The sequence below is a fragment of the Mesoplodon densirostris genome, chromosome 17, assembly GCF_025265405.1.
Source record: "Mesoplodon densirostris isolate mMesDen1 chromosome 17, mMesDen1 primary haplotype, whole genome shotgun sequence".
Taxonomy (NCBI): domain Eukaryota; kingdom Metazoa; phylum Chordata; class Mammalia; order Artiodactyla; family Ziphiidae; genus Mesoplodon; species Mesoplodon densirostris.
The window spans coordinates 24,910,124-24,933,449 of NC_082677.1; the positions used below are offsets into that span (position 1 = coordinate 24,910,124).

At 36.2% G+C, this 23,326-nt stretch overlaps 1 protein-coding gene across 2 annotated transcripts in view; it reads left to right on the plus strand.

Annotated features, from left to right (window-relative positions):
- The window catches only part of VWA8 (von Willebrand factor A domain containing 8), a 359,147-nt gene that overhangs the window by 124,149 nt on the left and 211,672 nt on the right, over window positions 1–23,326 (plus strand). For both annotated transcript variants that reach the window (XM_060079870.1, XM_060079871.1), the window contains exons 15-18: window positions 6,036–6,204; window positions 8,962–9,039; window positions 13,376–13,491; window positions 23,019–23,125. In XM_060079870.1, the coding sequence (XP_059935853.1) occupies window positions 6,036–6,204; window positions 8,962–9,039; window positions 13,376–13,491; window positions 23,019–23,125 (470 nt within the window). The remainder of the gene's footprint in view (window positions 1–6,035; window positions 6,205–8,961; window positions 9,040–13,375; window positions 13,492–23,018; window positions 23,126–23,326) is intronic.

The following is a 23,326-nucleotide window of genomic DNA, read 5'->3' on the forward strand; positions in this document are numbered from 1 at the left end:
TTTAGGGTTGAAAAGGTTAGATTTTTCCTTTAAACCACTTGACTCTGTCTTTCAAGTCTGTGTTCATTGGGTAGAGAGCAGGCAGCTTGACTAAAAGGACATAGCATAGCATAAAAAGTGGGAAATTTGTACCCTGTGAGAAAATTAATTTTTTTCATGAGTTGTTCTTATATGACCCATTACCTAGCTGAGTTGATCCTGTATTGTGTCCATATCTAGTATGTCACTCTTGGCATTTGTATTTGAAGTATAAATTAGAAACTCATAACCCAAGTCTTCTATCCTTTTATTCGGTACCTAAGCACAGAACTGAAGTTCAGCAAAGTGATTATTATTTGTCTTCGTCTTTAAGTAAACTCAGCTATTAATGCTTTGTTTCTTTGTGGGGAATTTTGAGATAGAAGAAAGGTCAAAGGTAGAATGAAAGGAAATCAGAATTAAGCTTCTTTGCCTCTAGACCCAGTTTGATAAATTTAGATACCTTTTTGCTTTCAGATAGGAACAATTTTCATATTTGTGTTTGGCAGGAATCCTGTAGCTACAAGTAAGAGCAACAAAAGAAAAACTTTAAATTCTTGCAAAAAGGAATTTTGGGATATCTCACATGTTCAAAGGAAGGGAAAGGATGCTCTTGGGCCTCAGGAAATAACTGGAACCTAGGACTTTAATGTTGGCCAGACTCTGTTTTGCTCTATACTTCACCTCTTTGTTTCCAGTGTCACAATACCCGATACATAGTAGGTCACTTAGTAAATATTTCTGAAAAATGAGTAAATCTTAACCTAGAATAAATTCTAGAAAACTCAAGGTAAAGTAATTCTGTTAATCTAGTTTTAGATAACTTTCTGAGCTAGCAATGTTTCCTTTTATTAACCTACTAATTAGGAATACTTTGGCTTTTAATGACAAATCTGATAACATGGGGTCTCATAATTAACATCTACTAGCAGTGAGCTACCAAGCCTTTCAGCTTCATAGCATGAAACCCAGTTTCTATACAATTATATTTGACTCCTTTGCTTACCTTCATTGGGGTCTAATCCTTCACCAAGATCATATACCTTGATCGTTTCCTTAGTATTCTTTGCAGGTAATGACATAGCTAATGTTCCCTCAGAAATAGCTTAAGAAATGTTAGAGACTTTCCTTCTTCTGTCACAAGACGCCAGGAATACTGTGGACGTGGTCGTTAGAAATAACATGATGGCCACGCACACCAGACACCATGGCTGCATTTCTCACAGGAAATAAGGACCGAAATAGAACTACTTCCTTTGATGAGAAAACTTCTTCGGGGAAAGGGGGAGTACAATACTATAGGCTGCTAAATGTGTCCCTTCCTGCTGTTGGTCAGAGCCTAGATGAGGGGGGTGAGAGTTTCTATGAATGCTAATAGTTTATTTTACCAAAAATAAGGCTTCTGGTTATCTCAGGGGAGAAATAAAGATTAAGGGCCTAGTCTCAGTTGTAATTATATATGCTCTAATGTTTTTGCATTTTTATTGAATATTTTTATTGATTGTGATTAAACATTGAAGACAGTTTATAATCTCCCAGTTTTTATTAATCAGTTGTGAACTTTAAGTGGACATTGGGCACAATCCTCAATCCGTTACATTCCCTGGACCCTTTTACTCTTACTCATGTTTGAAGATAGTTACGATTCAAGCATTCGAGGTAGGTACTCTCCTACCTCCCCCAGAAACCTCAGGATCTCTTTGCTAGAAAATTAGGCTGTATAAATTTTTAACAAAATTCAAGGTAGATCTAGGATTTTATGCCCAAGTCTTTGTGTTTGATTTCAAAACAAAGCGCTGTATGCAAATTCTGATTTTGAAAAACAATGCTAAACATTTTTACAGTCAAGGAAAAGTTCTAAGCTCTGTGCCTTTGAAGGATCTCATTACTTATTATTGTGTGTATTGCTTATGTCTTTTTTATACACAAATGTATCACATATTTGATACAAGAATGAACCTTCTGGGCTTCCCTGGTGGCGCAGTGGTTGAGAATCTGCCTGCTAATGCAGGGGACATGGGTTCGAGCTCTGGTCTGGGAAGATCCCACATGCCGCGGAGCAACTAGGCCCGTGAGCCACAACTACTGAGCCTGCGCGTCTGGAGCCTGTGCTCCACAACAAGAGAGGCCACGACAGTGAGAGGCCCGCTCACTGCGATGAAGAGTGGCCCCCGCTTGCCACAAATAGAGAAAGCCCTCGCACAAAAACGAAGACCCAACACAGCCAAAAATAAAAATAAATAAATTAAAAGAAGGCTCAACATTTAAAAAAAAAAAAAAAAGAATGAACCTTCTCTCAAAAATTCATTCAAGACCTGATTTAGAGTAGCTGCTCTGCTTTTGAATGGGAAACGTTTATTCTCAGTTCTCATCACCTATCTTTCTTTTGTCCTTGCCACCAAGGTCTTCAAAAATTTTCTTGCAGTGTTGGTTATTAACAACAGCAATACATTTATCTATCTATCTATCCATCCATCTATCTCTCATCTATCTGTCATCACACTAGACACTGTGTGGTATAAAGATGTGTTAGATATGTCCATGCAGTTTGCTACATTGCAATAAAGGAGAAAAATGGACTGTGTACAGGACTGCATAACCCACAGGTTCTGAGTTGGAACATTAGTATTATAGTGTGGAAGGCCAGTTACAAAATCCTCTTCCAGTTCATGATTAATATCTTTATAAAACCCTTCTATATTATTATTTCAAGTTCCTTAATAAACACATTTGACAAACATGTAGCATATAATTTCCTTCAAAAGATAGAAATGTATTGAATTTTTTGTTTTATTAAAGCTCTATTGAGGTATAATTGACATATTAAAAACTGCATATTTAAAGTATACGGTTTGATAATTTTTGGCTTTTTTATCCACCTATGAAACCATCACCACAATCAATGTAATGACCATCTACGATCCCCAAAGTGTCCTTGGTCCCCTTTGTAATCCCTCTGTCTCTCCCCTTCTCTCCCTCCTCTTCTACCCCTAGGAATCTGCTTCCTGTTATTCTATATAACTTGTATTTTCTAGAGATTTATCTAAATGGAATCACACACTTACTACTCTTTTGGATCTGCCTTCTTTCACTCAACATAATTATTTTGAGATATTCCATGTTGTTACGTATATCAGTAATTCATTCCTTTTTTTTGCTGAGAAGCATTGGAAAGTACTTTACTCTTTAAAAACTTATGCCCCCAAACAAACATATTGACCGCAATATTTTAATTTTTTAGGTCTTTGTAAAAGATCTTTTGCTTTAAACTTTTTTAATCTTTTTGAAATAATATCTGTTTATCTGAAGTTAATCCATATCTTTAGTTTCATTTGTTATTTGTTGTTAAATTCTAGTAAAATTGAAGTTAATCTTGATTTTAAATTTTCATAGTGCATATTTCCTAATTCTCAGTTATTTACCACTGCTTCAGCCTTTGTGTTACCCACCAGTATGTCAGATCACCTGAAAGTACATGGCTGATCCTCAGGCGTACTCTGCTCTCTAACTTTCAGGCTTGGAGAACCTAACTTCATTAGGAAATGACTTTCCATAGGACCTATTTATATGTAAGGAAGCCTTTGCGGAGATCCTAACAAGCAAAAAGATCCTTCTCATCCTGTTATTCAGTAGTTTGATGGCTGTTTTTATTGTCAGCATACACTTCTCTGCTTGTCACAACAGCTGTCTCACAAACTGCCCCCTTTAAATTTTTTTTTTTGCGGTACGTGGGCCTTTCACTGTTGTGGCCTCTCCCGTTGGCGGAGCACAGGCTCAGTGGCCATGGCTCATGGGCCCAGCCGCTCCGCGGCTTCTGGGATCTTCCCGGACCAGGGCACAAACCCGTGTCCCCTGCAACGGCAGGTGGACTCTCAACCACTGCACCACCAGGGAATCCCCTGCCCCCTTTAATTTTATCCAGCTCATTTGGGTACCCTGCTAGAGTCAGTACCAGAAAGCAAGCCACAGACAATGCATGTCATAAGGAATAACCATCCCCCTATATTCGTTAAAACCACCTAGCTTGCTTTCATGTTAATTGTTCTTCTAGGCCTGAATTTACAGCTCAGCTATGTTACCTTTTCCTGACCTATTGGTTTAAGGTGTAAATTGGACTTCCTCTTTTGGCTTGCTTATTGGATTTTGGCTTTGTTTATTCCCTAATTTAGTATCCCTCACTGTCTTGAGTAAAAAATTACATTTGCAGCTTTAATTTTGAACAAAACACAAATAAGCAGGCTCTGTCTCTGCCACCTTCTTTTGTCCCAGCTAGGAGAGAAGAGGATTAAGGATGAATCCAACGTCTGTTGCTGGGCCATGAAGCAGACTTTTCTGGATTATAGCAAATCACTTAGCAGAAGTGGAAAATGGAATAACCTTTCCTTTTAGCTTTCAGATCATAGAATTTTCTCTGTCCAGGTTCTGTTAGGTGACTGTCTAATTACTAGCAATCATGAGTGATCGTGTTATCCTCAGGACTTTCAGGCATTGTCTGTATTGTTATCCTTTCCTCTTTTCCTAGAACAACTCCTTTGAACAGATCATCCCCATGCCATGCTTGGGAAAAAGAAGTCTTTTTTTTTTTCCTACCTAGAGAAATGAAATGGTATTTGGTAGCTCTTAGGAATTCATCCAGACTTTTCATATGACCATTTCTAAAAATTTCTTTTCCCTGACTTACAAATTATACTGTCACCCCCTAAAATTACAGATCATGCAGTCAGGGACTCAGTGGACCTACCTTTTCTATTGGGAGGACTTTTTCTTATCTGAAATCTTCAGAGTATTTATTTGATTCTCTCTACACATGTCCTATCTCCTGATATTCTCACTGCCCAATCACATAACTTGAGTTCTACCACAATAGTTAATGGCAATGAAGAAATGCCATTTAGGTCCCTTTATTTTTGTTTTTCTGAAGATCTTCGCAAGTGTTTGAGTTTCATCTCTCCTTTCTCAGCAAGGATGATATAACCCTCAAAAGGTCTGTTTGCACTGCAATTTTGAAAATTGATAAGAACTGAGGATATTACTCATGATTAGATCATGATAAAGGGTTTCTAGCTCCTTCTTCAAAAACTACTCAAGTCATTTCACAAAGCATGGGAAGTCTTATTTTATTCCTCTGTGTGTCCTAGAATATTTACGTCCTCAGATTCCCTAGCAGAGATTTATCAAAGAGATTCCTTTAAAAATCATATTGTTTCCTATAAAATGACAAAAGAGTGAATTATATAGAAGTTCACTTTTCTCTACCTTTTTAGGACCTAAATATTCTTATTGCCAATCCAAAGTTTAATTTTAATCCAATCCCTTATGCTCCTTAAATTTTCTATATTATAAAAAGTCTTCTTATCCTGAATCATACTTCTTGGTATTTCTGTGGTTGACGTAGAGTGGGTTCCTTGCAAGACAGGAGATTCTGAATAAAGACAAGGGACCTATGAAATGAATATGGACTGTTTGGGGTTATGTTTCAAGGGACTATGGAGAAAATTTATCATAGGTATAACAACATATCCAAAACGGTGGTTTGTACCAGGGATGGAGTTTCATCAGTGGATGTGGTACATCATAAATATTAATGTTTGGTGATTCTTCTTATGTTTTAATCTTAGGTTTTTAGAATGTCCTGACTTGTTTTTTCAAAGCTTGTTCTTTGGATAATAGCTTTAACTGTAGTACAGCCTTATTATTGCCTGGGCTTTAGCTACCATGACCTAATTTCTTTTTTTTTTTTTTTTTTTTTTTTTCGGTATGCGGGCCTCTCACTGCTGTGGCCTCCCCCGTTGCGGAGCACAGGCTCCGGACGCGCAGGCTCCGGACGCACAGGCTCAGCGGCCATGGCCCACGGGCCCAGCCGCTCCGCGGCATATGGGATCCTCCCAGACCGGGGCACGAACCCGTATCCCCTGCATCGGCAGGCGGACTCTCAACCACTTGCGCCACCAGGGAGGCCCCCATGACCTAATTTCTAACATAAAAGGTTATGTTTTGAAATTTTTTTTTCCTTTTAGATCGATTTTTCCTGTCCACCCCTCCTTCAGAATCATTGCCTTAGCAGAACCCCCTGTTACTGGAAGCACGGCACAGCAGTGGCTGGGACCAGAATTCTTAACCATGTTCTTTTTCCATTACATGAAACCACTTGTCAAAAGTGAAGAAATCCAAGTGATTAAGGAAATGGTAAGTGTGAGGCCAGCTCTAGCCTGTTGCCTTCAGCTGTTCTCTTTTTAAGGTCTTTGTGACACCTGCTTGAGCAGAGTTGGATATTTTGGGCTTTTTCTCACTGTTAATTTCCAGATTTCCTCATAAAATGGTTCTCAGATGTCAACATTTTTCAAAATCATCTGGAGGGCTTGTTAAATGACAGATTGCCAAGTCGGTGGTTCTGGGATGGAACATGAGAATTTGCACTTCTAAAGTTCTCAGGTGATGCTGACAGGGGCTGGTCTGGGGACAACACTTTGAGAAGCATGAATGTAGGCTATCTCTCCGTTTTCCTCATGTGGAAGCAGTTTGGGGATTCCCTTTCCTTTTATATTCAGCCGAAGGTGACTAAATTTTAAGTTCCTACTATTAGGAGAGGCCAAATATATTTTAGTTCCTTAGATTTTGTAGAAAATACTAAGTAGTCCTTGTCCCCTCGGGATTGTAATATATCCTATACTTAACTGATTAGTTGTCTCATGGCTTGTAGTGTATGTAAACTATTATTGCAGTGTCTGCCTTAACCAAGCACTGTGTTTAGCATGTTTGGAGTTCTAGAGCTGCACTATTCAGTGTAGTAGCACTAGCCACATTAAATCAAATTCAAAAATTCAGTTTCTCAGTATTATTTCAAGTGGCCGAGAGCATAGATAAAGAACATTGCCATCATCATAGAGAGTTCTATTGGACAGTACTATTCTAGATCACTAATAATTAACTTTTTACATAAATGTGCTCATCCCCTTTGAAATATCAGAATGAATGAATTAATTTTAGGTCTTATGAGCATGGTTGTGGATAAGGGCATAGGCTGTAAAGTCAAATAGCTTGCCTTTAAGTGTCAAATCCACTACTGATTAGCTTCTAGATCGTGGGTAAATTACTCAACTGTAGGCTCTTCATCTGAAGATGGGGATGATACTACTTTTGTTGTTGTTGTTGTTGTTTTGTGGTATGCGGGCCTCTCACTGTTGTGGCCTCTCCCGTTGTGGAGCACAGGCTCCGGATGCGCAGGCTCAGCGGCCATGGCTCACGGGCCCAGCCGCTCTGCGGCATGTGGGATCCTCCCAGACCGGGGCACGAACCCATGTCCCCTGCATCGGCAGGCGGACTCTCAACCACTGCGCCACCAGGGAAGCCCTGATACTACTTCTTACATCACAGGATTGATTTAAAGAATAAATGAATATGTACTGAATAGAGCTTCAAATTTTAAAAGTTCCAATTACTTAAATGCCCAAAGAAACCCTGAGCAGTTTATTTCTGAAATAGTCACGTGATACCAGTCATTGTTGTAACAACTCCTGCTCTTTTTAAATTAAAATTTTAAACTTGTTATTATTTATGTAAACATTTCTTATTATTCGATACAAATACATATTTAATTAGTTTTAAATAGGTGTACTTAAAAGCAATCAGTGTATGTTTTGGGGCAACTGTTCTTCAGAGTTCATTGATAAATAGATCATGCCCCTCAGGTATGTGGTTGTTTTATTTATTTATTTTAATGAAGTATAGTTGATTTACAATGTTGTGTTAATTTCTACTGTACAACAAAGTGATTCAGTAATGCATATATATATACATTCTTTTTCGTGTTCTTTTCCATTATGGTTTATCACAGGATATTGAATATAATTCCCTGTGCTATACAGTAGGACCTTGTTGTTATCCATTCTCTGTATAATAGTTTACATCTACTAATCCCAAACTCCCAATCCATCCTTTCCCCACCCCCCAGGTATGTGGTTTTAAAGTCCTTGAAAAAATGGACAGCTTGAGCATCTGCCCTTTATACAAGGATACCTTACATCTTTTAGTAGACATAGATATAAGATTACTACTAAATGAAGGAGTCTGGTTTCAGTAAGAAAAGTGTCTAAATTAGAGTTGAAGCTAAGAAAAAAGGATATAATATATGAAAAGTTTCTTATGGGTACACTCTATGCCAGTTTTTAATTGGTTAGAGGCTCCTTTCAGTTTTGTCCTGGTGATGGAATTGTAAACGAAGAGTGTCCTGGTTTTGATTACCTGATTCTTTTTCTTTTTTTAATTGAAGTATAGTTGATTTACAATATTGTGTTAATTACTGCTGTACAGCAAGGTACTCAGTTATACATATATATACATTCTTTTTCACATTCTTTTTCGTTATGGTTTATCACAGGATATTGAATATAGTTCCCTGTGCTATATAGAAGGAGCTTGTTGTTTATCCATTCTATATATGCCAGTTTGCATCTGCTAATCCCAAACTCCCAATCCATCCCTTTCCCACCCTTCTCCCCTTTGGCAAGTCTGTTCTCTATGTCTGTGATTCTGTTTCTGTTTCATAGATAGGTTCATTTGTGTCATATTTTAGATTCCACATATAAGTGATCTCATACAGTGTTTGTCTTTCTCTTTCTGACTTACTTCATTTAGTATGGTAATCTCTAGTTGCATCCATGTTGCTGCAAATGGCATTATTTCATTCCTTTTTGTGGCTGAGGAGTATTCAATTGTATATATGTACCACATCTTTTTCACCTGATTCTTAAAGAGAAAGCAGAGGCAGAAGTGTTTCCTGAGAAGATGAATAAGCAAATTTATCCGCAGGTTAAACATGATACCTATAATCAGAGATTTCAAAAATTATAATTCTAATATTGTTTGGTAAGTAGCCATAATTTCTGGTTGATTGATCATATATCCCAATTTATTCTTTCTTTCCTTAATTCTCTTATAAAATAGGTCCCAAATATGCCTCAGGAAGCTTTGGACAAATTGTTATCATTTACACACAAACTCAGGGAGACACAGGATACAACAGTAAGTCTGGGTTGTTTTCTATAGGATTTTCTGTTGTTGACATGCTGCTGCTTTATATTCTTAGAGTTCAGTGCTTTAAAATCTATTTTTTAAGCTGATATATTTATCCCTTATGCTATGCTTTCTCCTATGTATATATCTTACTGTTTCAATGACTTTAACATTTCTTCCAGCTCCTCATGGCTGGTGTCATAGAAAACAACTTTTAACTTTAGGGGAGTACTTGGGTATTCCAGGAGGTTTGGGTCTACTTCTCTGTCTCCTGTGCTGAGCAATCTCATGTATTCTTATGGCTTCAAGTATCACCTCTGTGTTAATGCCTACAACTTTATCTTCAGCTTCTAACTTCTTCTTCCTCATTGATTCTCTATTTCAGATTGTATTTACATTTTGGGATGTTATAGGGGCAGGAAACTTTTGCCTTCTTTTGTTCTAGGTCCTTTGGCTAGCCTAATAATTAAATTGACATGAGACAGTTTAATAGGAGAAAAACAACAAATTTAATTTTGTACATGCAGAAGCCCCATAAAAATCTGAAACTCAAAAAGTGACCAAAGCAGGTAGCTTTTATACCTTTCAGTCAAAGAAACAATAAGATTCTGAAGAACTGACAACACAAAGAAGTCTGGGCTTGGGGTAGTAATTAAGTGAAGAAGAAACAAGGTTTGTTTATATAGCCTTCTCAGTCCTAAATTTCCTATTTCTGGTGATAAGAATGCTTTCTACCCTCCTGGTACAGGGAGGGTATCTTTTTCATAGGAGATTCATTTCCTGCTTTCAGGGGGACAAAGGAGGGTCAGAGCGTCCTTGCACCAGCTATTTCCCATCCTGGTGCCTGGCACATACTAGAAAATTAACAAATGTTTGCTGAGTGCATGAATAAATTAATTATTAATTTATTAATAGATTTCCCTGGAGTTTTCTCTCCCAGAGAACATTACATTTTCATAAAAGAAATAATTCTTTAAGAGGAAAAATAGAAAATTTATTTTTAATAATTTTTGAAAAGACCTTTCATATTTTTAAGCTGAATTACTATTATTAATCATGTTAATCAAAAAGAAAACCCTTGAGGTGTGCTCTTAAACTGAATAACCATGGTAACTAAGGGAATGTGCTCACATCCTCACCCTTTTTTTGCAAGATAAAACTGCAGTTAGAAATTTGATATTATAAGTGTTAAGTACATTAGGGTTTTTAAATTAAAAGTACATTCTCAATTTTCAGTTGATAATAATATGAGAACAGAAATAGCAAACCCCTTATTCAACACATAAGTGGCTCAACCTAAACTTCTTTCTGATTTAGTCCTGGATGTTATTGCAAAGCATTTTGGTATTATCAACTGATGTGTTTTTTTTTTTTTGCGGTACGCGGGCCTCTCACTGTTGTGGCCTCTCCCGTTGCAGAGCACAGGCTCCGGATGCGCAGGCTCAGCGGCCATGGCTCACGGGCCCAGCCGCTCCGCGGCATGTGGGATCTTCCCGGACCGGGGCACGAACCCATGTCCCCTGCATCGGCAGGCGGACTCTCAACCACTGCGCCACCAGGGAAGCCCTGTTGTGTTATTTTTTAAACTCATGAGAAGTCCTTACTGATCACTGGAATGAAATGTGAAGCCTGAATTCAGTGTCATGTTTGGAATTAGGTTAGAATTTTGTAACCTGGAAAGTTACTGTATGGTTTAATAGGACTCTTGTCATAAAAATCTTCTGGTTGGAGTCATTTGTCATACATTTTCCATGATTAAAGTAGGAATTTTTCATGGTTTCAAATATTAAGATGAGAATTGCTTTCATATTTAACTTCTAATACTTTCGATCGTAGTGGCTGAAACAATCTTATCCTTAATTCTTCCTGCTTTCTCACATCCGTCCTTCTTTCTCATATCCATCAGTTGCCAAGTCCTTTGAAACATTTGTTTGATCCCTTCTCCCCCTTCTTATTGCCAGTAACCTTACTGTAGGACTTTCTCTCTTCATAAGTAGGTAACTGAAGTAGCTTTCTGATTCCTGTCTCAGTTTTCTCTGTCCTTAAACTACTTTGCATATTCCTGCCAGGTTAGTCTTTCTAAAATCATGTTACTAAGTCCTATTGCCTTTAGGAGAAGGGCCAAACTCCTCAACATGTGATTTACGGGTCTTTGATGTTATGGAGCAAGCTTTCCAGCAGGACCCTCTAGCAAAGCTGGGCTGGTTTCCTCACATTCTGCTTGTATTTCCGTTCCTGTTGCTTTCGTGCCTTTGTTCATAGCATTTCTGCTACCCATTTGAACATTTTAAGCCCCTATAGCAGTTTTGTCAAGTGCTCCACTTATTTTTGCATTAAATTATATGCTATTTTGAATTGCAATTTATGCTTTCTTATATTTAAATATTGTCTCCATGTCTAGAATGCAAATTTGTTGAAGAAGTCTGAATCAAATGTTTTGCTTATGAGTTCTTTGTAACTTAGAATGTGCTTTTTAATAGAAAAAAGGATATGTCATAAATGGTGGTCATGCTGCTAATCTAGTCCCCAAAGGAGTGTTTAACTCGTGTTGTAGCTGAAATATAATGCTAATAACAGCAGTCCAACATCTCATGGAGCTGTGAAATACACAAGAAAGGAGAAACCAATTCACTTTCTGCTTCCTTGGGATGTACAGAGGTGGGCTTAAGTGAAGTGTTAAAAGGAACAAACAACTAGTGTAGTTTTGGTATCCTCCTACCATCCATTCTGAATCCTTGGTTAATTTAATAGAGTCTCCTTCTCTGTTTCCTCTGGTGCTCCGGGCCACTTTATTGCCCTTGTCAGACTGTGACATTTCACCTTGGTCTCTTCTGTGCCTTCCCCCACCACCACCACCAGTGCACCAGTTTACTTAAAAAGTTCTCCTCTTCTCTTGATTTTCAGTGAAAACCACTATCTTCTAATGCTGATGATCTTAGTTAGACATTAGGCCAATAATAATCTGATACATTAGATTCCTACTAATGTGTAGGTCCCGTTCCCTTCCTCTGTTGGATTTTTTTCATTTTGAAGTGGCTGACTTTCAATAATAATTGCTGGACTTCTCTGGTGGCACAGTGGTTGAGAATCTGCCTGCCAATGCAGGAGCCATGGGTTCAATCCCTGGTCTGTGAAGATCCCACATGCTGTGGAGCAACTAAGCCCACAAGCCACAACTACTGAGCCCACGTGTCACCACTACTGAAGCCCGCGTACCCTAGAGCCTGCGTGCCGCAACTACTGAGCCCATGTGCCACAACTACTGAAGCTCGCGTGCTCTAGGGCCCGCATGCTGCAACTACTGAGCCCATGTGCACCAACTAGAGCCTGTGCGCCTAGAGCCTGTGCTGCACAACAAGAGAAGCTGCTGCAGTGAGAAGCCCGCGCACTGCAACGAAAACCCAATGCAGCCAAAAACAAAACAAAACAAAAAAAACTTGCTGCCATTTGCTGAGCACCCATATGTCCCCAACATCTGCTAAATGCTTTAGAATAATTTTCTAATTTAATCTTCATAACACCTGAAAAGTGAAGGCATTATTATTGCCATTTTAAAGATGAGGAAACTGGGGCTTCAAGAGATTAAGAAACTTGCCAGAATCACACAGCTAATAAATGGAAGACTGATGTGTCTGACTCCAAAGCTTATAAACTTTACTACTACATTATGCTGCCTGCTAAGATAATTTCAAATTCAAGTCAACAAATATTCATTGGTACTTACCATGTCCTGAGTTCTATACTAGCAGCTCTATGAATGGGATTTGGAGAAGAGTAAGAACACAATGGGAAATAATTCTGACAGTGTCAGAGAAGGATTCCAAACTGTAAGCTGCCCCCCAAGTGACAACTGGTTGACACCTCTATGATCAGAAGCCTAAATTGTCCACAACTTCTTTTTTCTATTTCAGAAGTCATAGATTTACTTAAAACTGTAAGTATTTCTGTCCATGTTAACAGTTTGGCTTTGTGTAAGCAGGAAAAAAAAATGAACAAACAGTTAATTGTACATAAGGGCTATTTGTAAGTCAGGTTCGATCTGTACAATGTAACATCTTTCCTCCATCTAGCCTCCTCCCCACCCCGAAAAAAAAATGTATACACAGTACTTTAATTGAATTTAATTAATAAATAGTTTTTATGGAATTTTTAAAAAATGTCTTTAAGGATGTTTTAAGTGTAAATTGGTTTCTGTTTATTTTATTTGTAATTCATTAACAGTACATATTTATTTTAAGTTTGGCCTTGTCCTTAGGAACAATGAATTCTGCTATGATACCCATCCAAAGGGACTTTCAGCAAGTTGAAACAAGACTCTTAACAGCCTGTCTTTGCCTTTTGGTAGGCGCAGTCATTGGCAGCATCCCTTTCTACCAGACAGCTGTTGAGGATTTCTCGTCGGCTGTCACAGTACCCTAACGAAAATCTTCACAGTGCTGTCACTAAAGCCTGTCTTTCCAGGTAACCACATTCTCCTTTCTCACTGAATTCAACTTTCTGGGTCTTTGCTAAAACAGTGACGTAAGTTTCATAGTCTGTACTCACAGGTCTGGAAAAAGTTTCAGTCTGAATACGTAGCTATTTCAGCCTTGTGTTCAGTTTTTACAACATATATTACCTTACTTAGGCATAGTAATAAATTAAAGAGATTTTTATAGATGAGAAAACTAAGTCACTTACTCAAATCAGACAGTAGTAAATAAGTAAAAGTAGGTTTGGTATTTGAACGCTGGCACATGTGTCTTCTGAGCGAGTGCTCTTAAGCACTTAGCACCTCCCAAGTTTGCACTGGAACTTTCCATGCTTGGTAGTACTGTCCTGTTGCCCAAATTTGACAAAACTACCATCTTTTCAGTCTACACTAATATTTTTCATGCTTGTTTGGAAATTATTAATAAAACATCAGCTTATATAATTTCCTTACAGAATCATACTTGCATGAAACTATTTTAAAAGATTAATAGCAATGTCTGATAGACCTGGAGATTTCTTTTAGACTCTTTTCATATGATCTGGTAATTATTTTTATGGTGGCTTTAACTGTTGTCCATTCATTCCTTGATATATTAAAGGAATTAAAAGAGAATCTATATTCAGCTTAGGAGGATCTCTAACTGCCCTCTGTAAGTTTTCAGCTTAGTGGACAATTTTTCTTGTAATTAAAGTAAGCTTCTTATGTTGCAGCTTGAATTTGTTCTGTGGTGAAACGAGGCTAAAATGAGGTTTGTTTCCAGTGTCTTTGGGGTACTTCTTTGAATAACTAATAATTATGAGAAATAATAAAGTTGATTCTCCTTTTCTTTTAAGTAGATTAATATTAGACTTCCAAATGAAAATTAGAAAAAAACATGCTTCAATTGCCTATTTTTTAGGCTCATGAACTGAAGATATTATTGGGTTGGCCAAAAAGTTCGTTCTTTTTGGGCAACCCAATATATACAGAAAGATAGATTCATTATCTACCCAGTGTTTCCTTAGTCAGAACTTGGTTATAGATGTGTATTAATAGAAGTAAATAGTCAGTGCCAAGTAATACAAACAGTTTCAGAGCCTAAGGGAAAATAATACTTTGGAATGAATGAAATAATCATACACAATGCATTCTAGAGACCGTTCTAAAGAGCAAACAGTGAAAACAAAACAATTCACTTTGAGTCTAGTGTAATCTTGATACCTAAACCAGACAAGATAATGTATGAAAGGAAAATTATAAATCAAATTCATAGAATGTGTACAAAAATCCTAAATGAAATCCAATTGTAGCTAAATATATATATATCATATATATTTATATGATATATATAATTTATTTATATATATAAATTATGAGCAATTTGGAGTTATCTCAAGAATGTGCAGGGTTACTATTCTTTTTTAAAATTCACCATATTAACATATTACTGAGAAGAATATCATTTTAATAAATCAGTAAAAAGGACTGGATAAAACTCAACAGCCAAACTTAAAAACAAGCCAAAGCAAAAATAAGCAAAAAATATTCTTAGTTAACCATGAATGGACGGGAAATTCTTTAATCTGATAAAGGGTATCTACTAAAACTATATAGTGAACATTCTTATGGTAAAATACTTGGCTCATTCCCTTTAGAGTTAGGAACAAAACAAGAATGTCACCTTTCTATACATTTGGATTGGCTAAAGATTATATGATTGGCTACATAAAACATTCAAAAGAAGCTACATATAAACTACATATTAGAACAAATAAAATATAATGAGATTACTTATGCACCCAACTCAGTGATATTCCTATATTCCAGCAAAAATCAATAAGGAAGTCTAAGTTTTAAAAATAATACCATTCAAAATAATAATAGAAAGCTTTGAGTATCTAAGAATAAATCTAATGAGTGACATATAATGCTTTTATGGAGAAAAACATAAATCTTTATTAAAAGCTGTAAAAGATAGCTGTGGGAAATGGGAAACTGTACTATGTTCATGAAAGGGAAGATTAAGTATTGTCAGGCTGTTTGTATCCCCCCCAAGTTGATATGTAGATATAATTTGGTCAAATACAACCAAGGTTATATTGAATTGGACAAGCTGATCTCGAAATTAATATAAAGGGCCAACAATATCCAAAGAAATTTTGAGGAAGATTTAAGTGGTGTGCTTTCTCCCTCAGATATCAAGATCCATTATAAAGTTATATTTATTTTAAGTGTGGTATCGGTGCTAGAAAAGACAAGTAGACCATTAGAATAGACTACAGAACCCTGAAACTGCCCCACATATTTCTGGGAACTTAGTATATGTTAGAGGTAGCATTATGAATTAGTGTGGGAATGGATGGACTTGTCGATAAATGGTTAAAAATAAAAAATATCCACTTTATTCCCATACAGAAATGTAAAATCCAGATATACGACAAAAACACTGTAAGCCATTCTGCAAGTTATAAGCCACAAACTAAGAGATGTTTCACGAGATTTCTAATCTCAAAAGGATAGCTATTCAGGAACTATAAAGTATACAAATTAATGAGATAAAAGCATCACCCCTAAATGGCAAGAGGATTAATAGATATGCAGGAAAAGTTAATTCAGATAACAAACAAACATTTGAAAAGATGCTCAACTTACTATTGATCAGGGAAAATGACATTTAAAACAATAATCAGCTATCATTTTATACTTTTACAATCTTTACCTGTAAAAATAGCATTTTCCACGAGCAGAAGGAAATGGAATTTCATGACTGCTGTTGGGATGGAAGTCTTGTCAGTTTGGGGGTGATCTTACAGTATCTTTATGCCCTAATACATTAATACTCTATGAATTGACAATTCTACTTCTTGTTAATCACCTTAGAGATAGATTTATATGTATGTATAAGGAAGCATGTAGAAGAATGTTCATTGCATCATTATTTGTAAGAATGAAAAATGGGAAACAACCTATCAGTCCATCAGTAGGGAATGAATATATAAACTGACATATTCATATAATGAGGTACTATACAGCAGTTAAAATGAAGTAGATCTACATGTATCAACAGGTATGGATCATGACAACTTAACATCAAGTCAAAAGTTTGAAAGAGGAGATTTTGTATATGATGCCATTTATATAAAAGTTTAAATACAATAAAAGTGCAATATATTTTTTACTCACACATATGCAGCAAAATAAAAATATGGACAAGAAAGGTATACACCAATCTCAGAGTAAGAGTTAGCTTCAGGGATAGAGAGAGATGAATAGAATACTTAATATACTGTAATTTTCTGTATGCTTGAAGTAGTTCATGGTTAAAACTATTTAAAAACTAAAAAATACATTCCATATTCATACACATATTTCAATGAATCAAATAATGCATTTTTCCAGTGTTATCAGCTGAACACAGTAAAATTCTATTTTGTTACCACCCCATGACCCTTTGCAAATAGTAAGACAGCTATCTTGTTTATATATCATATGTTGACTTTAGCAAGGCTACAGAGTCAAAAGCCTTTTTATTAACCTTCTCTTTAGGATAGCACAATGGCAGGAAGGAACAACAAAAAACATTTCATAGAAATTTTTTTTTTTTTTTTTTTTTTTTTGCGGTACGTGGGCCTCTCACTGTTGTGGCCTCTCCCGTTGCGGAGCATAGGCTCCGGACGCGCAGGCTCAGCAGCCATGGCTCACGGGCCCAGCCGCTCTGCAGCATGTGGGATCTTCGCGGACCGGGGCACGAACCTGTGTCCCCTGCATCGCCAGGCGGACTCTTAACCACTGCGCCACCAGGGAAGCCCATAGAAAATTTTAAAACAAAAATTAATACGATTTATATTCATGAAGTCTGTTATTAAGCAGACAAAATCAAAAGAAACTCTCTAGCCTAAATCTGTTAAACATTAAATTTATTAAATATTAGCTTGGCTCTTTTATGTTTTTAATTTAATTTTTAAAATATTTTTCATTTATGTATTGTTTATGCCAGTTGAGTTCTGACTGGAACATTTCTTCATCCGAGGGAATGGCTCCCTAAGCACCTCTCATAGCCTATAATATGTGCATCAAGCCTTGGAGCTAGATGCGTAATTCATTTTAGATAGTTGAAAACCTAAGAGGCCAAAAGGAAGAAAACTTAGAAGGTTATGAAGATATCAGGTATTCTGTATTCCAAAAATTACTTTACCGTGGAAGAGTTAACTAGAAATCCCTATAAAAAGAGTTTTACTCCATTCAAGTATTTTGCATTACATTAAATTATTTACTTTTGGAAAATCTTGGGGTGATGATCCCTTAGCATAGAAATTTGGGGCAGAGTTATAAGAATTTAATCAGAAATGAAGATTAACTACCTTTGACATTGAGGTTAAGAGGAAATTTTCCATTCATCAAAAACTTAGTTTCTATACAGTATTTTTCAAAATTCCCTTGTGACGTAAAATGAATAACAACTATATAAAATTTCCACTGTTTAAGTTATTAGCTAATTAATTTTTTTAAGTTATAAGCCTGCTAGAACTAATACACAGTGTTAAATGAGTATAATGATAATTGTGGATGTGAATTTTTTGTTTTCCTGAAGAATGATTTTGTTTGCAGGAAAGACTGTTCAGGAATTTTTGGCTTAAAAACTGCTGTTCAGCTTTTTGTGTTCTTTTTGAACATTTTTATTGGAGCATAATTGACTTACAATGGTGTGCTAGTTTCTGCTTTATAACAAAGTGAATCAGTTATGCATATACATATATCCCCATATCTCTTCCTTCTTGTGTCTCCCTCCCGCTCACCCTCCCTATCCTACCCTTCTAGCTGGTCACAAAGCACCGAGCTGATCTCCCTGTGCTGTGCAACTGCTTCCCACTAGCTATCTGTTTTACATTTGGTAGTGTATATATGTACATATATACACTACCACTCTCTTATTTTGTTCCAGCTTACCCTTCCCCCTCCCTGTGTCCTCAAGCCCATTCGCTAGTATGTCTGTGTCTTTATTCCCTTCTTGCCCCTAGGTTCTTCATGACCATTTTTTTTTTTTAGATTCCATATATATGTGTTAGTATACAGTATTTGTTTTTCTCTTTCTGACTTACTTCACTCTGTATGACAGTCTCTAGGTACATCCACCTCACTACAAATAACTCAATTTCGTTTCTTTTTATGGCTGAGTAATACTCCATTGTATATATGTGCCACATCTTCTTTATCCATTCATCTGTCGATGGACACTTAGGTTGCTTCCAAGTCCTGGCTATTGTAAACAGAGATGCAATGAATATTGTGGTACATGACTCTTTTTGAATTACGGTTTTCTCAGGGTATATGCCCAATAGTGGGATTGCTGGGTCATATGGTAGTCCTATTTTTAGTTTTTTAAGGAACCTCCATACTGTTCTCCATAGTGGCTGTATGAATTTACATTCCCACCAACAGTGTATGAGAGGTCCCTTTTCTCCACACCCTGTCCAGCATTTATTATTTGTAGATTTTCTGATGATGGCCATTCTGACCAGTGTGAGATGGTACCACATTGTAGTTTTGATTTGCATTTCTCGAATGATTAATGATGTTGTACATTCTTTCATGTGTTTGTTGGCAATCTGTATATCTTCTTTGGAAGATGTCTGTTTAGGTCTTCTGCCTATTTTTGGATTGGGTTGTTTGCTTTTTTGATATTGAGCTGCATGAGCTACTTGTAAATTTGGAGATTAATCCTTTGTCAGTTGCTTCATTTGCAAATATTTTCTCCCATTCTGAAGGTTGTCTTTTGGTCTGTTTATGGTTTCCTTTGCTGTGCAAAAGCTTTGAAGTTTCATTAGGTCCCATTTGTTTATTTTTCTTTTTATTTCCATTCCCCTAGGAGGTGGGTCAAATAGGATCTTGCTGTCATTTATGTCATAAAGTGTTCTGCCTGTATTTTCCTCTAAGAGTTTGATAGTGTCTGGCCTTACATTTAAGTCTTTAGTCCATTTTGAGTTTCTTTTTGTGTATGGTGTTAGGGAGTGTTCTAATTTCATTCTTTTACATGTAGCTGTCCAACTTTCCCAGGAGCACTTATTGAATTGGCTGTCTTTTCTCCGTTGTATATTCTTGCCTCCTTTATGAAAGATAAGGTGACCATATGTGTGTGGGTTTATCCCTGAGCTTTCTATCCTGTTCCATTGACCTATATTTCTGTTTTTGTGCCAGTTGCGTACTGTCTTGATTACGGTAGCTTTGTAGTATACTCTGAAGTCCAGGAGCCTGATTCTTCCAGCTCCGTTTTTCTTTCTTAAGATTGCTTTGGCTATTCGGGGTGTTTTGTGTTTCCATACAAATTGTGAAATTTTTTGCTCTAGTTGTGTGAAAAATGCCGTTGGTAGTTTGATAACGATTGCATTGAATCTGTAGATTGCGTTGGGTAGTATAGTCATTTTCAAATGTTGATTCTTCCAATCCAAGAAAATGGTATATCTCTCCATCTATTTGTATCATCCTTAACTTCTGTCATCAGTGACTTATAATTTTCTGCATACAGGTCTTTTGTCTCGTTAGGTAGGCTTATTCCTAAGTATTTTATTCCTTTTGTTGCAATGGTAAATGGGAGTGTTTTCTTAATTTCACTTACATATTTTTCATCATTAGTGTATAGGAATGCCAGAGATTTCTGTGCATTAATTTTGTATCCTGCTACTTTACCAAATTCATTGATTAGCTGTAGTAGTTTTCTGGTAGCATCCTTAGGATTCTCTATGTATAGTATCATGTCATCTGCAAACAGTGACAGCTTTACTTCTTCTTTTCTGATTTGGATTCCTTTTATTTCTTTTTCTTCTCTGATTGCTGTGGCTAAAACTTCCAAAACTATGTTGAATAAGAGTGGTGAGAGTGGGCCACCTTGTCTTGTTCCTGATCTTAGTGGAAATGGTTTCAGTTTTTCACCATTGAGGATGATGTTGGCTGTGGGTTTGTCATATATGGTGTTTACTTTGTTGAGGTAGGTTCCCTCTGTGCACACTTTCTGGAGCGCTTTTATCATAAATGGGTGTTGAATTTTGTCGAAAGCTTTCTCTGCATCTGTTGAGATGATCATATCGTTTTTCTCCTTCAATTTGTTAATATGGTGTATTACATTGATTGATTTGCATATATTGAAGAATCTTTGCATTCCTGGGATAAACCCCACTTGATCATGGTGTATGATCCTTTTCATGTGCTGTTGGATTCTGTTTGCTAATATTTTGTTGAACATTTTTGCATCTATGTTCATTAGTGATATTGCCCTGTAGTTTTCTTTCTTTGTGACATCTTTGTCTGGTTTTGGTATCAGGGTGATGGTGGCCTTGTAGAATGAGTTTGGGAGTGTTCCTCTGTCTGCTATATTTTGCAAGAGTTTGAGAAGGATAGGTGTTAGCTCTTCTCTAAATGTTTGATAGAATTCGCCTGTGAAGCCATCTGGTCCTGGGCTTTGGTTTGTTCGAAGATTTTCAATCACAGTTTCAACATCAGTGCTTGTGATTAGTCTGCTCGTATTTTCTATTTCTTCCTGGTTTAGTCTCAGAAGGTTGTGCTTTTCTAAGAATTTGTCCATTTCTTCCAGGTTGTCCATTTTATTGGCATAGAGTTGATTGTAGTAATCTCTCATGATCCTTTGTATTTCTGCAGAGTCAGTAGTTACTTCTCCTTTTTCATTTCAAATTCTGTTGATTTGAGTCTTCTCCCATTTTTTCTTGATGAGTCTGGCTAATGGGTTATCAGTTTTGTTTATCTTCTCAAAAAACCAGCTTTTAGTTTTATTGATCTTTGCTATCATTTCCTTCATTTCATTTTCATTTATTTCTTATCTGATCTTTATGATTTCTTTCCTTCTGCCAACTTTGGGGTTTTTTTTGCTCTTCTTTCTCTAATTGCTTTAGGTGTAAGGTTAGGTTGTTTATTTGAGATGTTTCTTGTTTCTTAAGGTAGGATTGTATGCTATAGACTTCCCTCTTAGAACTGCTTTTAATGCATCCCATAGGTGTTGGGTCGTCGTGTTTTCATTGTCATTTGTTTCTAGGTATTTTTTTATTTCCTCTTTGATTTATTCAGTGATCTCTTGGTTATTAAGTAGTGTATTGTTTAGCCTCCATGTGTTTGTAGTTTTTACAGATTTTTTCCTGTAATTGATATCTAGTCTCATAGCGTTGTGGTCAGAAAAGATACTTGATATGATTTCAATTTTCTTAAATTTACCAAGGCTTGATTTGTGACCCAAGATATGATCTATCCTGGAGAATGTTCCATGAGCACTTGAGAAGAAAGTGTATTCTGCTGTTTTTGGATGGAATGTCCTATAAATATCAATTAAGTCCATCTTGTTTAATGTGTCATTTAAAGGTTGTGTTTCCTTATTTATTTTCATTTTGGGTGATCTGTCCATTGGTGAAAGTGGGGTGTTAAAGTCCCCTACTGTGATTGTGTTACTGTTGATTTTCCCTTTTATGGCTGTTATTATTTGCCTTATGTATTGAGGTGCTCCTATGTTGGGTGCATAAATATTTACAATTATTATATCTTCTTCTTGGATCGATCACTTGATCATTATGTAGTGTCCTTCTTTGTCTCTTGTAATAGTCTTTGTTTTAAAGTCTATATTGTCTGATATGGGAATTACTACTCCAGCTTTCTTCTGATTTCCATCACACCAACATCTCTTTTATTAAACCTTATACTCAAGGCTATGGGAACCACCAAAGATTTAGAGCTATTGAAAACCTAAATTAGAAGTGTATGTTCTTAGTACGTTTATTTGAAACATAGGGTTAGTTTATAGTAATATAGTGCAGGCAACCGTGGATTAAAAAGCAGTTCTGTGGGCTCACTTGTGATCATAATTTCCGGATATAACTTTATTTATGTGTGAGGGTAACTCTGTTTTCATGTTCTAAGCCCATGATGTTCATACAATCAAATTGTAAATGAAGAATGCCTCTGTCACTCACAAGATAGTTGTTTTGACAACATACATATACAATAGATAAACAGGTATATTTTTTAAATGGAAGGAAAAATCAAGCTGAATAATCTTAAAGTCATCTAATAATTTGTATTAGAAAATAAAGAAAACCTCATTAATCCATCTCTACTAATCTGAATTTGTGGTTGCCGATGTGAAGTAGGTTAAATTGTGGTTGTTTTATGTATTTAAGAAAATTTGAAAAGCCAGTTAAATGTTAAATAAGATATATGAGGTATACTAAATCTATTTTAAAAAGCAAATTATTTTAATTCTCATCCTGCAAAATGTTGTATGTAAACAAATACTGCTACTTACACATTAGTTTTCTTTATTAAAGGAGATTCAACAAACATACTTCATCTTCACACATACTTGAAGTTTATATTTATTCTGAAATATTTTATTATCTAGCTTTCACAGATCAAGACTGATCATCCTTAATTGGTTATAATTCATAAGAGAGAGAGTGTGTCTGTCTGTCTAAGTGTCAAAAGATATTTGTGAATCACAGAAAGTTTTGACTTTATCATTCCATCCTTCCCACCCCACCAGATTTTTACCAAGCCTTGCAAGGTCAGCATTAGAAAAAAATCTGGCAGATGCTTCAATAGAAATAAGTACTGATAATAACCTGGAGCCAGAATTGGAGGATTACAAATGTAAGTATTTGATTTGTTTCTTTTTTAAGTGAAATAGTAATTATTAAGCATTTGTATTGTTTATTATTTTAATTTCAATTAAAAATGTTTTGGTTTCCACCCATTTTTTTATGTATTGTGTTGAAAAAATGAATCTTTTATTTAAAAAAAAAAGTTTCCAGATACCAGATATAGTTCCTCCCCCAAGAGTTGCAATTGACA